Genomic DNA, 11748 nt, shown 5'->3' on the forward strand with positions numbered 1-11748 from the left:
AATTTTGAAGTTTACCTTAACAATTTGATTCTGTATTTTTTCTTTTTTTTGAAAATCAGATTTAAATTTAGAATTGGATTACGAGTTGGATGTGTATTCTCATCTTCAAGAACAAGTATAGAATATGTTCAAAGCTCTCTACTTTTGTCACAAAACTGTCAATTTTTAACCAATCTGTCCATCATATCCTAATCTAATCTTATTTTCTGAAATTTTATGATACTTTATTTTAGATTGGATAGTCAAACGAGTTCTAAAAAATCCTAAAACACTACCAAACACCCTTGTATTAACCATACTGAACCCCAGCAGGAACATGTATAGCATGTCTTCTTCATCCTGTCCTGTCTCCAAGAAGTTCAGTGTTTTTTAGCTACTTTCTGAAGCTCCTCCTTCTGAACCAACACAAAATCAAGAACGAGAAGGTAGTACTGAAAATGGGCGTGGAATATAGCTGCTGCACTTCAGGATTCTTCAGTCGCATTGGAATAGTGGTGTTCTTGGTGTTGTTTGCTGGGATGATGTCTGGCCTCACTCTTGGCCTCATGTCTATGAGCCTCGTCGAGATTGAAGTTCTTGCCAATTCTGGAAAACCAAGTGATCGTAAACATGCGGGTGCTCTTCTTCATCCTCTTCTAACTTTTCTTTCACTTTCGTGGCAAAAATTTTCTGCTAATGCTCTCTCGTTAACATAACAGCAAAGATACTGCCAGTTGTTAGAAGACAGCACTTGCTGCTTTGCACTTTATTGATCTGTAATGCTGCTGCCATGGAGGTAACTGTAACACTGCTGGAAAGTTGAGCTCTTTGCCATATTGTTTCAGCTGAAGAAAAAAATCACTGTTTTGTGTTTACTTTGACAGGCACTTCCAATATTTTTGGATAGTTTGGTGACAGCTTGGGGAGCCATATTGATTTCTGTCACTTTGATCTTATTATTTGGTGAGGTGAGATGATATATCAAACTTTCACTTACTTTTGTTAGTATTCTAAGTGAGAAGAGAACGACTTACAGGTTAGAAATTAGAACATGTTCTTTTGCTCTGTTTTCGCAGATTATTCCTCAAGCTGTTTGTTCTAGATATGGTTTGGCTATTGGTGCAGCAGTGGCTCCATTTGTGAGGCTTCTTGTTTGGATTTGCTTTCCTGTTGCATATCCTATCAGCAAGGTAATTGTTCATAAAAGATGTGATATGCTACTTCGTTGGAGAAGGAAACGAAACATTCCTTATAAGGGTGTGAAAACTTCTCCCTAGTACGCACGTTTTAAAACTGTGAGGTTGACGACGATACGTAACAGGCCAAAACGGACAATATCTGCTAACGGTGGGCTTGGGCCATTATAGATGGTGTCAAAGCCAGTCATCGGACGGTGTGAAGCACTAGTCGGAGTAGAGCTAGACCCTCTCCATAACATACGCGTTTTAAAATCTTGAGGGGAAGCTCATAAAGTAAAGTCCAATATGGCTGTTACAAATGGTACCAGAGCCAAACGTCGAGCAGGTATGCCAATGACGACGCTAGGCCCTCAAAGGGGTGGATTGTAAGATCTCACCTCGGTTGGAGAGGGGAACGAAGCATTACTAATAAGGATGTGGAAACCTCTCACTATCAAATGTATTTTAAAACCGTGTGGTTGATGGCGATATGTAACGAGTCAAAGCATCAGCTGCGGAATTTAATTTGGCTTAAATTGCAGTTTTTATTCCAAATGGGTGGGGACTTCAACCTGAATATTGATTCTTTGATTTTGTTATGAGCAGCTATTGGACTTTTCACTGGGTAAAGAACATAAAGCTCTGTTCCGTAGAGCAGAACTGAAAACACTTGTAGATTTTCATGGCAATGAGGTACCTTGTCTCAAACACGAGCAACTCTCTGCCTCTCTTGTATGGCTGAGTTGGTTTCTTAGAAGTGCAGGCTGGAAAAGGAGGAGAGCTGACACGAGATGAAACAACCATAATTAGAGGAGCACTGGAACTCACCGAGAAGGTCGCAAGAGACGTCATGACTCCCCTTTCTGAAACTTTTGCGATCGATATTAATGCTAATCTCGACAGGTTTGACGCAGACACCAACTTCATTCTTCCACTCTCCTCCATCCTCATAAATATGCTTATTATGAAAACTATGCAGCAACTTGATCAAGTTAATTCTGGAGAAGGGGCATAGCAGAGTGCCTGTGTTTTATGAACACCCTGCAAATATCATTGGCCTCGTGTTGGTAATGTTTATCCATGCAAACGTTAACAAAATTACAATAACATTCATTAACCTGATATCATTATATTTAAATCGTAGGTGAAGAATTTAATAACTGGGCATTCACCAGATGGGGTACCAATTAAGAACTTCCCCATTCGGAAATGTCCAAGGTACTTTATGCTCCTAATTATTCTGTATATTGCATGTTAGGAAAAGAACAACTTCCATTTTCACCAAGAATCCAAACTTGTCTATCAGGGTCTCAGAAACAATGCCACTGTACGACATACTAAATGATTTCCAGAAAGGTCACAGTCATATGGCCGTGGTAGTAAGAGAAAAGGAAAATCCAGAGAAGCCCATTAGCGGGATTCAACTTGAGGGTAAGCATTTACCTTCTTCACTTCTATTTAACTTGGTCGATGATACATATAACACAAATGCACATGCAGTAAGAGATGTGAAAGTGGACATCGATGGTGAAAATCATCCACAGGAAAAGAGTTTAAGGAGCAAGAGATCTCTGAAAAGGCTAAATACATGTGTGGATCGTAGTAATTACCATCGGAAGTTTTCTGGAAGTAAGAAATGGTCCAAGGACTTCGACTCAGAGGTCCTGCATATTGCAGATGACATGCTGGCCAAGTTTACTGAAGAGGGGGAAGCAATTGGCATCATAACACTTGAAGATGTCATTGAGGAGATTTTACAGGTATAGCAGCATATCCTCTATCTACAGCTTCATCTTCCTATCAATACTGCAAAGCTTGATTACCCTTAATCTTTGTTCACTGCAGGAGGAAATTTACGATGAGACAGATTATCGTATTTAGAGATCCTTTCCTAAACGTTAAAAGGAGTGAACTATTACTTTGGAAATGATCGTTTGAAAGTTCATACCTTACCGTTCCGGTGATAGATGTAAAATATCAGTTTCCAGTTTCCCAGTGAAGCTGCAAGCTGCAATAAGCATGTAGAAGATTTAACCTTTCTCCTTGTGGAAAGTTTTTGCACACAAGGTCTCATATGTAGTTTCCTCGGTAATGGAATAGACCGATCAATGGCATCAACTGCAATAAACTGAATCCAAAAACAAAGGAATACTTCTCATCAATTCAGTATAATGATGAAGGATGGTAAGATTGTTCCAACAGCAGCAATGATGCACCAAATATTAAAAACCAAATCTCTTATAGAAACTACAAAATGAATCATTCTTCATGAAAAGGCTCTTAAATTACAGGTTCTATAGTTTTCATGTGCGCTAAGAATCCTGCTCAAAACTTGTTCCGGTAGACAGGTGCGTAAAACAACACCGGAGTCCTGCAGAGCATGCTCGAGTTTCTGAACACTGGCATGGAATTTCCTTAGAATCCAATACACCTTTTGGAACTCGGCATCTCTGTCATTGGTGGAATCATGGGGAGTTGTTTCCAGGCGATGCCATAACCCTCCATGCTCAGTTACCCCATGAAAACTTGAAGCTGAAAAGAATTGGGGAGGAAATTCTTATTGAGAAGGAAGAATCCAATATATGTCACTGCTAAGAATTCGCAAGAAGTCGTCAGTGTTGATCAAAACTGAATTCTTTTTTTTTTTTTTTTTTTTTTTTTTATCCCTACAGTCCACAAATTGAAACGACTACAATGGTGATAAACGTTCATTTTACTTTTCTTTTTAATCAAAATCGCTGTGATGGAATTACACAGTGAAAAATTGTCACTATTACATTGGATGGCCACTACACTATAATTTAACACTAATTCTCAATACAAATTTGTGATCCTCCGGCTGTTGACCATTCTAGATCGACAAGCCAAAGAAGAATCAGATAGATGTTTTTCTGTTGTGTCTGTTGTCATGATCATCATTTTTGCCTTCTCTTTTCCCCCCCACTGCGTCGAGATTTTTTTGGAGCCTAATTTTAAACAAGTAGGAACGCAATTAATAATAAGCGGGAAAGTGAATGACCAAATTGTTGAAACAAGGCAAGAGTGCCATTAGTATCACTATTCTAAAATTAACGTCAGATTGAAACCAGCAAAGCCGTACCTCAGCTAAAAACGTTTTAAGAGGATCTTTATCATTTCTAGATTTTCTCTTGAACCCACGCCGACAACCAGACTGTATATTTCCCATTGCTGCTCTAGCTAGTTTGATGACTTTGCTGGCTTCTTGAGTTACTGGGTCGACAAGATAGTCAGGTACGTCACGCAGATGAGGAGCAGGGGGCTTCTTGCTGAGAGTCTTATCATGTTTCAACAAATCTGCCCAAGAAATTCCAATCAACTTATGCAGCATAAATGGGTATGTTGGTGCAAACAACGAAAAATTCAGCAAAAGATGTTATACCTAAGTCCCTCGGGTTAGATTCAAAGTGAGCTTTCAATCTAGACAGGAAGCAGAACAAGAAAAAGTTATGAAGTTATTAAATGGATGTAAATATGGGCATAATAACCCTCCTACATTAAAAAAATCAATAGGATAATATGCACAAAAAGAAAAACATGGTTATGCTGGTTAAATAATATAATTACAACTTGGATGGTGTGTGCAATTGGCAAATAATTGTCTTCAAACGTAAACCAAACAGAATAGAAACATTGCTCATAAATCTAGAAAAGTAGAGGAAACAACTCACTTTACGGAGTTAAGAATCTCATTCCTCAAATCCAGAGCTCGAGATTCTCTAATAGCAATCTTTGTCACACTTTTAGAAACATCCTGCCAAAGCACGCAGAACCCATCAATAACGATAGTTTAATATCTAATTGTTCATCCTCGAGAAATATGCTATAAAACGCATCACACAAACCTCAGCTCTATAACGCAAAGACTCTACAGCATTTTTAGTAAGTAATGGAAAAGGAACAATAATGTCTGTATCTCCATCAGCTCTTAGAAAAGATTGAATTTCTCCAAAAGTTTCCACCTCATCTGAGGAAACCTATCACCGTAGAGAGACAAAAAAAAAAAAATAATAATAAAGAGTAATAATTAGGTATCAACCCCAACATTGGGAAACTTGCGGTTATATTTACCAACTGCACGTTCTTCATGCAAAAAAGAGAACATAAGAGAATGTCAAGGAAAAAATCACTATAACGTCGTGAGGTACAGACAGTATCTCAAAATACCAACCAGTGAAATAGATGCACCAGTATTATAAGCTCTTCCAGTACGTCCTATACGATGTACATATCCTGCTGCACTCGGAGGCAACTCAAAGTTTATAACCTGAACAGATGGCAGCAAATCTGTTGTTTATAGCTTACTTGACAGTAAAACCATCAAGAGACTGAAAAAAAATAAATATCAGAAAACACATAAATTATGTAACATAATTATTGATAATTCACATCATAAGAGGTATTATATAATGTTATACTAATTAAGACTACTTGTACATTGTACTACAAACACATTAAGAGACTTAAAAGCAATAAATTAATTGGCATTGAGTTGATAGAGAGAGAGAGATTGATTTGCATACTGTATAAACATTTTTGAAGTCAATTCCTCGTACTACTCCAAATTCAGAATCCATTTTTTGCTTAGCACGTTTTCTGAACCTTTTCTTATCAACATTACTTTCCTCGTTGGCTTCTTTTTCTTTTGTTTGACCGTCATCAGTTGCAATTAAATAATCGAACAGACCAGCATTAAACTCCTGTCAAACCAAAGAAAGAACAAAACGTACATACTAGGTCAATAATAACACACCAAAATTGCTTAGCGATAGTTATATACCTCCCTGTAAACTGTACCAACACTAAGCTTGTCCAAATAGGCATACCTCAAGAATATGGAGGCGTGAATTTTGAGGCAACTCAGCATTTAGAACAGCAGATTTGATCCCAAACTGCATGAGGTAAGCAGGCAAATCAACCAACAATAACTTTCCTGATGCCCACCTTGGACGCGTGGTAAGGGAGGTACCTCAGAAATATAAGGACATGACGTAGAAATATAAAGAATTTAAATTAAAATCTCTGTAAAGAAAGAAGCTACTGCAAAACAAAACAGCAAAAGTACACAACAATGATCCAGAAATCATCTGAACTAGATAACTTTGTACAAAATATACATACAAGAAAGGAATCGTATAAATAAAATAAAGATAAAAATACGTGTTAAGAACAATATTCAAAAGGTGGAGTACTGAATAGATGGAAAAAATGAACCAGAGTCATTTACCTTCTCAAGAAACAATTTCAACCTGAAAGCCATGTCGATGGTATTTGTGAATATAAGAACTTTTTTCTGAACCAAGTCCAACTTTAAGAGCGAAAGAATATTTAGTAACTTGTCTCGAGCATCACATGAGATCTTGTACCATTAAAAAAACACACATTATTACTTTCCAAACACAAGTTCGTACAAGTAGGTACAGAACAGAACTTTTATTTGTTGAACAAGATACGAATACAGAAAGGAGATTATACATGAATAAGAAAGAAAACACAAAACAAAGTTTAATACTTGGCGAAAGTCAAAATGAAGTTATTATGATGAGAACAAAGAATAAAGTCATATACTAGCTAACTGAATGTGACAATTGTAAAAAAAATCACCTTGATTTATTTTAAAGTGATGATTACACATTTACCGGAGTACCAATGTTAATGATTTCACTCTAGAGGAGTACCAATGTAAATATGTTCCCTCAAGGGAAACAACAGTTTCACCGGGGAATGAATAATATCTGATTAATTCACGGTGAGAGCAGAGGAACTTACCCAAAATTGTTGAACATTTTTCGGAATTAGATCGTCTTTAATATCTCCCACCTCTGGCAAAGTCAAGATGAACGGATTATGCAGGATCAACTTCTTCAATTTTTCAACATCTTCACTGTCAGACATCCAAAGACCAACATAGAATATCAGCATTAATTGATCAAACGATGCACAAAATTCCACAAACCAATAACTTGGGATAAAATGAAACTAAGCTAATTTTAAACAAGTTAGAAACTTAGAGGGCGAAGTGTGAATACATATAGCCTTCCATGGGTAACAGCAAGAAAAACAAAAACAAAAGTGGGGCAAACTCCCATAAAGTTAAAAAACAGTCTACCAACAGCAAGCATCAAAAATTATATCGGCCTGCAGTCATTGAAAAAATACAGCTTGTTAAGGCAGCAAAAATAATAACCTTGATGTAGCGGACATAAGAAGGCATTGACAGGAACGTGGGATGTGAGCTGCAAAAGCTTTAATATCATCTTCATAGCCATATGACAATAGCAAATCAGCCTGGAAACAAATAAAAAGCAATTTATCTACCAACACTTAATCGTATAAGATTTTTTTTTTCAGTGTGATATATATATTCATTGAATGAAATTATCCAAAGAGGTACAAAATGGGCCCCATTCAAAGAAAATACGCCAACGAACTTTTATTAGCACTTCATGTTGATGACAAATGGCAAGCAGAGCTAACAGGTGTATTCTCCATTTCTACTCATTGGTTTTAAAGTTGAACCACAAACATAAAACGCCATATACAACCACTCGTAGAGAAAATGATTAGAGTCATGAAATGCTCATCAAATTACTACCATATTATTACCTCATCCAGAACGAGAATTTCAAGTGATTCATTAATGGAGGCTGGTTGGAGAACGCCAGCAGACAAGCACTTGGGAATGCAAGCAGGCGTAGCAACAATGATATCAGGTGGTCCTGCCAATGCTGTTCGCTGCAAGAGACATTTATCAAATAAAATCAATATCCAGCACTACAGCCTCAATCACTTTGCTATATCTAACAGTTTGTTTCAGAATGTATTCCTTCCAATATACTTCCGTAAAAAAGATGAACCTGAACCAACCAAATCAGAATGTGACATGCTGCTTGTCAATTGGGAAACTTTCAATTGAACTCGACAGGATTCAACGAGGGATGAAACTTCCTTATTAACCTGAATGTATGGTACACACAAGTAATTCAGTAACAGGCGAATCAAGTAGGAATACACCTACAACCTCCCTCAGATCCTTCTAAGAAGGCATACCTGCTGACTGAGCTCCCGAGTCGGAACGAGAAGAACTGCACTTGGACCTGACTTCTTCTCCGTACTAGAACCAGTAAACAGCTTCTGAAGCAATGGAAGGAGGTACGCGAAAGTCTTCCCAGAACCAGTCTTCGCCCGAGCCACCACATCCTTTCCTTCCTGAAACAAATAGAACGTCACAAAATTCTTCCTCGGAGGCAACAAATACCAGAGCCATCCCTAATGTCTAAATGCGTACCAAAATTAACGGAATTGCAACGTGTTGTATGGGTGTTGGCTTTAAAATTCCCTTCTTGATTAGCGCGCGAACTAGACGAGGGTCCAACCCAAGTTCTTCGAAACTCAAGTCATCTTCTAAGCCTTCCTTCTCCTGCTCAAGTTCTTTGGAAAGCCTCTCCATTGTTTCAGTACGAATCAACCGAAAACAGGAGGTAAAACTGTGAAGACGCAGGGGTTTCGTAGGGTTTTGGGTGGGACTGGACGGTAGGGTCGGACGTTGAAAGGGAGCCGAGTTCGGGCATGGGTCGGGTCAATAGCCCAGTTGAAGACACGTAGCCCAAAATGATTGGGCCCATTTTCTCGGTCGGCTTGCGATGGTGGCGTGGCTATACTACTTATAATCGAATAATAAAATTTTGAAAAATTATTAAAAAAAATAATAATAAATAGAAATAATAGTGAAATAGATTTGAATAACGTCACCCTCACCCATCATTCCATCCGTCAATGATATAAAATTTAAAAATACGGATTTATAGATGCCGCTCGCCTACTTTAGACCATGGAAGCCTTCAATTACAATTTATTGAAGGAAGTTATTCATTTCAGATGGGACACGTGGCTTTTTACCTTATCCAATGAGTTTTCCTAATTTCGCACGTTTTTTTTTTAATGAACAATAGCAATTTCAAGTATCAACCATAGGAATGAGTATTTTCCACTTGTCTGTTGTTATTGTAAGCATTGACTTTGTGCTTGGGAATAAATAGTGGATTTACCCCTAAATAGTATTGCTCGATACAACTTTACACCCACCACCCTTAGTCGAATTCAATACTCACAAGCTTTAGTATGGAATCTGACGGGTCGCGAGTTACTCGTTTTTGTTTTAGATACTTGTTCTTGTTTCTTATGTTGCAGTGGAAATTTGAACTTTAAATCTAAACCGAATTCAATTTTGGAATCGGGTTCAATCTATTTACAAGAAGTAAGGCATTTTAAGATCTTTTCTGCTTTTTATGATTCGTTCAACAGCAATTCTAAACTCGAAAAGTTAGTATTCAACGACTGTTTTGTATCAGATTGTCCAGCTCTAAAGCTAAGTTGTTTGTGACATGATCACGGCGGGTACACACCAAGCTAAAACAGTGTTTTGATCAGTAAAGGAAAAGTAGCTGACGCAATTGCACAGTAGAGTCTAATAACGGTATGTCTTAAATTCAAGTAAAGCCCAGACATTCAGAAAATTTTGAAAAATTGTGGATGGGGGGAAGTGATTAAAGCTGCTGCAACAGAACAAAAATGGCCAACGGTGCTATAAAAACAAACAAATTTGACCAAGACAAATTGGCACACAGACAAGGGCAGAACTAGTGAAGAACAGAGGCACTGTTTGTCTGTGTATTTTGTAGTGAGAGAGAGATTTGCAGACAATTTTGTTCTTCAAAATGTGTAATAATAATTGAGAGCGATAACTCGATTATAACCAGTGGGTTTTATACATTGTTGATTGTTTCGGGAAGAAAATAGGAGAGGGGCAAAAAGTTTGAAAAAAATAAAAAAAGATCCTCTCCGATGATGAATCAAATCGAGGCGGCATCTCCCAATAAAAAAAAGGAAAAGAAAAAGAGTAGACCATTACTGGTTCGAAAAGGGGGGAAATGGTATATACCTGAACAGAAAATTCATCAAGAACGGGTGATAGCTTAATAATCTCTGATGGGTGATTAAGATCAATAATCAGGCATGAGATGACTAATTTTCCCTTCTTCAACCACCATCTTCCGTTCGGTAATTTTCAACCAAATGCAAACGGCGGTGAAGCTCAACACCAAGCTGACAAGTCCACTCCCTAAACCGATTCCAACAATGGCTATAATGGAAAGCCCCTTGTTCTTCATTGGCGCCAAAGGGAAGCCGTACAGATCCTTGTTGCCTACGAAGGAGGAGGCGTTAAATTTAGGCAAATTGCCGCTTCGATTGCCGAGAGTGGAGGGGATTGGTCCGGAGAGACGATTATTAGATACGTCGAAAGTGGAGAGCCTAACGAGAAGACCCAATCGTTGAGGTATCTGGCCAGTTAGCAAATTCTCGTGGAGATCAATAACATTCAAATAAGCACAAAATGCGAGCTCCTGAGGGATCTGGACAGTGAGGCGATTGGCAGAGAGGTTGAGAACAGCGAGATTAACGAGATATTGAAGGTCGGAAGGGATGGGGCCTGTGAGAAAATTGGAGGAGAGGTCGAGGGCTTGTAAATTGGTGCAGTTAGCAAGAAAAGGAGAAATAGAGCCGCGGAGGGAGAGATTATTGAGGGAAAGCTTGTAAATACGGCCACTGTTGCAAGTGGCGCCATGAATGTAAGAGTTGAAGCCATTGCAAGGGTTGGCGAGGTTGGATTTGGTCCAGTTGTGGAGAGAGTTAGTTGGGTCTTCTAAAGATTGGCTTAGATTAGTGAGACAAGCCTCGTCGTTGGGATCTGAAGACGACAAAGGGAGAGCGGCGGAAGCCCACAAGCCGAAGATCAACAGTGTCCAACCAACCATAGTGAGGCAGAGGAGAGGAGGAAGCCAACAAACTCGCAATCAATTAGAGTTTAGAAAACTCTGATTCGATTAGGAAATAATACAAAGAAAGAAGAATTAAGACCCAAATGAAAATGCCTGGTCTAGTAAACAACAGAGGGTTATGGTTCTTGAAGAGGAAATAAATGAAAGGATGTGGGCTATAGAGACGCAAAAGGCTTCAGAATTAGGGCGATGCGATGGCTCTATTCGAAAAGGGCAAGAGACACACAGAGAGAGGGTCCGATGGTAGCTGTTAAGAAGGAAGGGGCGACGTGGTGGCAGCCGGAGCAGGCGAGGAAGAAGAGGGCAGAAACTGAGAAAGCTGCTGACTCTGGAGTGTATTTTAGATGAGAGAGAGGGGCGGAGTGGGGTCTGGGCCTTTGTGGGGGCGGCCACTGCGCATGTGAAGCCGAGGATAGCGACCACTTGAAAGGGTATTTTCGCCACTTTACCCCCCACACACACTACAAAACTCAACTCTCCGGTCTCCATTATTATTGCTTATGAATAAATTATTAATGGTTAAAAAAATAATTAAAACTTTAAAAATGCTTAAGAAATTATTAAATTGCCTTATAATTCATAATCACTCAGCATGTGAGGTGGGTATGAGGGAAATTATACATTGTGTGAGTTTGATATGATTTGATATCATGGTGTGAATCTAGCTACCAATTGCAATTATCACATACGCCCTACTCACAAACAAATTGTCTGCATAATTTTTTTATTGACGA

General features: G+C 38.6%; 3 protein-coding genes across 4 annotated transcripts; 1 reads left to right on the forward strand and 2 right to left on the reverse strand.

Moving 5' to 3' along the window:
• The first annotated feature begins 183 nt into the window (after window positions 1–183).
• On the forward strand, window positions 184–3391 carry LOC111497073 (DUF21 domain-containing protein At2g14520-like). 2 transcript variants are annotated; one of them, XM_023147701.1, is made up of 11 exons: window positions 192–615; window positions 699–775; window positions 864–947; window positions 1056–1169; window positions 1764–1850; window positions 1921–2060; window positions 2137–2224; window positions 2302–2375; window positions 2464–2588; window positions 2658–2917; window positions 3003–3391. In XM_023147701.1, exons 1-11 carry the CDS (start codon window positions 438–440, stop codon window positions 3036–3038), a joined length of 1263 nt encoding a protein of 420 aa, XP_023003469.1. In that variant the 5' UTR covers window positions 192–437; the 3' UTR covers window positions 3039–3391. The 2 variants fall into 2 exon arrangements, with proteins under 2 accessions (XP_023003468.1, XP_023003469.1); XM_023147700.1 differs by having other exon boundaries at window positions 184–615; window positions 2464–2917.
• Window positions 3392–3852: 461 nt separating this feature from the next.
• On the reverse strand, window positions 3853–8714 carry LOC111497072 (DEAD-box ATP-dependent RNA helicase 16-like). The gene is made up of 15 exons (XM_023147699.1): window positions 8464–8714; window positions 8226–8384; window positions 8043–8132; window positions 7782–7910; window positions 7363–7463; window positions 6945–7059; window positions 6403–6534; window positions 6002–6067; window positions 5699–5875; window positions 5347–5442; window positions 5021–5152; window positions 4847–4929; window positions 4558–4595; window positions 4258–4472; window positions 3853–4123 (listed from the first exon to the last, which is right to left on the reverse strand). Exons 1-15 carry the CDS (start codon window positions 8623–8625, stop codon window positions 4073–4075), a joined length of 1746 nt encoding a protein of 581 aa, XP_023003467.1. The 5' UTR covers window positions 8626–8714; the 3' UTR covers window positions 3853–4072.
• A 1156-nt stretch (window positions 8715–9870) lies between these two features.
• On the reverse strand, window positions 9871–11413 carry LOC111497442 (LRR receptor-like serine/threonine-protein kinase GSO1). The gene has a single exon (XM_023148225.1). It carries the CDS (start codon window positions 10988–10990, stop codon window positions 10178–10180), a length of 813 nt encoding a protein of 270 aa, XP_023003993.1. The 5' UTR covers window positions 10991–11413; the 3' UTR covers window positions 9871–10177.
• Between the last annotated feature and the right edge of the window lie 335 nt (window positions 11414–11748).

Source organism: Cucurbita maxima, unplaced genomic scaffold (assembly GCF_002738345.1).
Source record: "Cucurbita maxima cultivar Rimu unplaced genomic scaffold, Cmax_1.0 Cma_Scf00023, whole genome shotgun sequence".
In the NCBI taxonomy this organism is placed as follows: Eukaryota; Viridiplantae; Streptophyta; class Magnoliopsida; order Cucurbitales; family Cucurbitaceae; genus Cucurbita; species Cucurbita maxima.

Excerpts from the sequence above, each read along its gene's own strand:
- LOC111497072 (XM_023147699.1), bottom strand. The coding sequence starts at position 8,625 with ATGGAGAGGCTTTCCAAAGAACTTGAGCAGGAGAAGGAAGGCTTAGAA. Across the intron at positions 7,060-7,362 it reads CTTATGTCCGCTACATCAAG|TGAAGATGTTGAAAAATTGA; the intron begins GTTATTATTTTT and ends GATGTCTGACAG. Across the intron at positions 4,473-4,557 it reads ATCTAACCCGAGGGACTTAG|ATTTGTTGAAACATGATAAG; the intron begins GTATAACATCTT and ends TTTCTTGGGCAG.
- LOC111497442 (XM_023148225.1), bottom strand. The coding sequence starts at position 10,990 with ATGGTTGGTTGGACACTGTTGATCTTCGGCTTGTGGGCTTCCGCCGCT.
- LOC111497073 (XM_023147700.1), top strand. The coding sequence starts at position 438 with ATGGGCGTGGAATATAGCTGCTGCACTTCAGGATTCTTCAGTCGCATT. Across the intron at positions 1,851-1,920 it reads TAGATTTTCATGGCAATGAG|GCTGGAAAAGGAGGAGAGCT; the intron begins GTACCTTGTCTC and ends TTAGAAGTGCAG. Across the intron at positions 2,061-2,136 it reads ATTAATGCTAATCTCGACAG|CAACTTGATCAAGTTAATTC; the intron begins GTTTGACGCAGA and ends AAAACTATGCAG.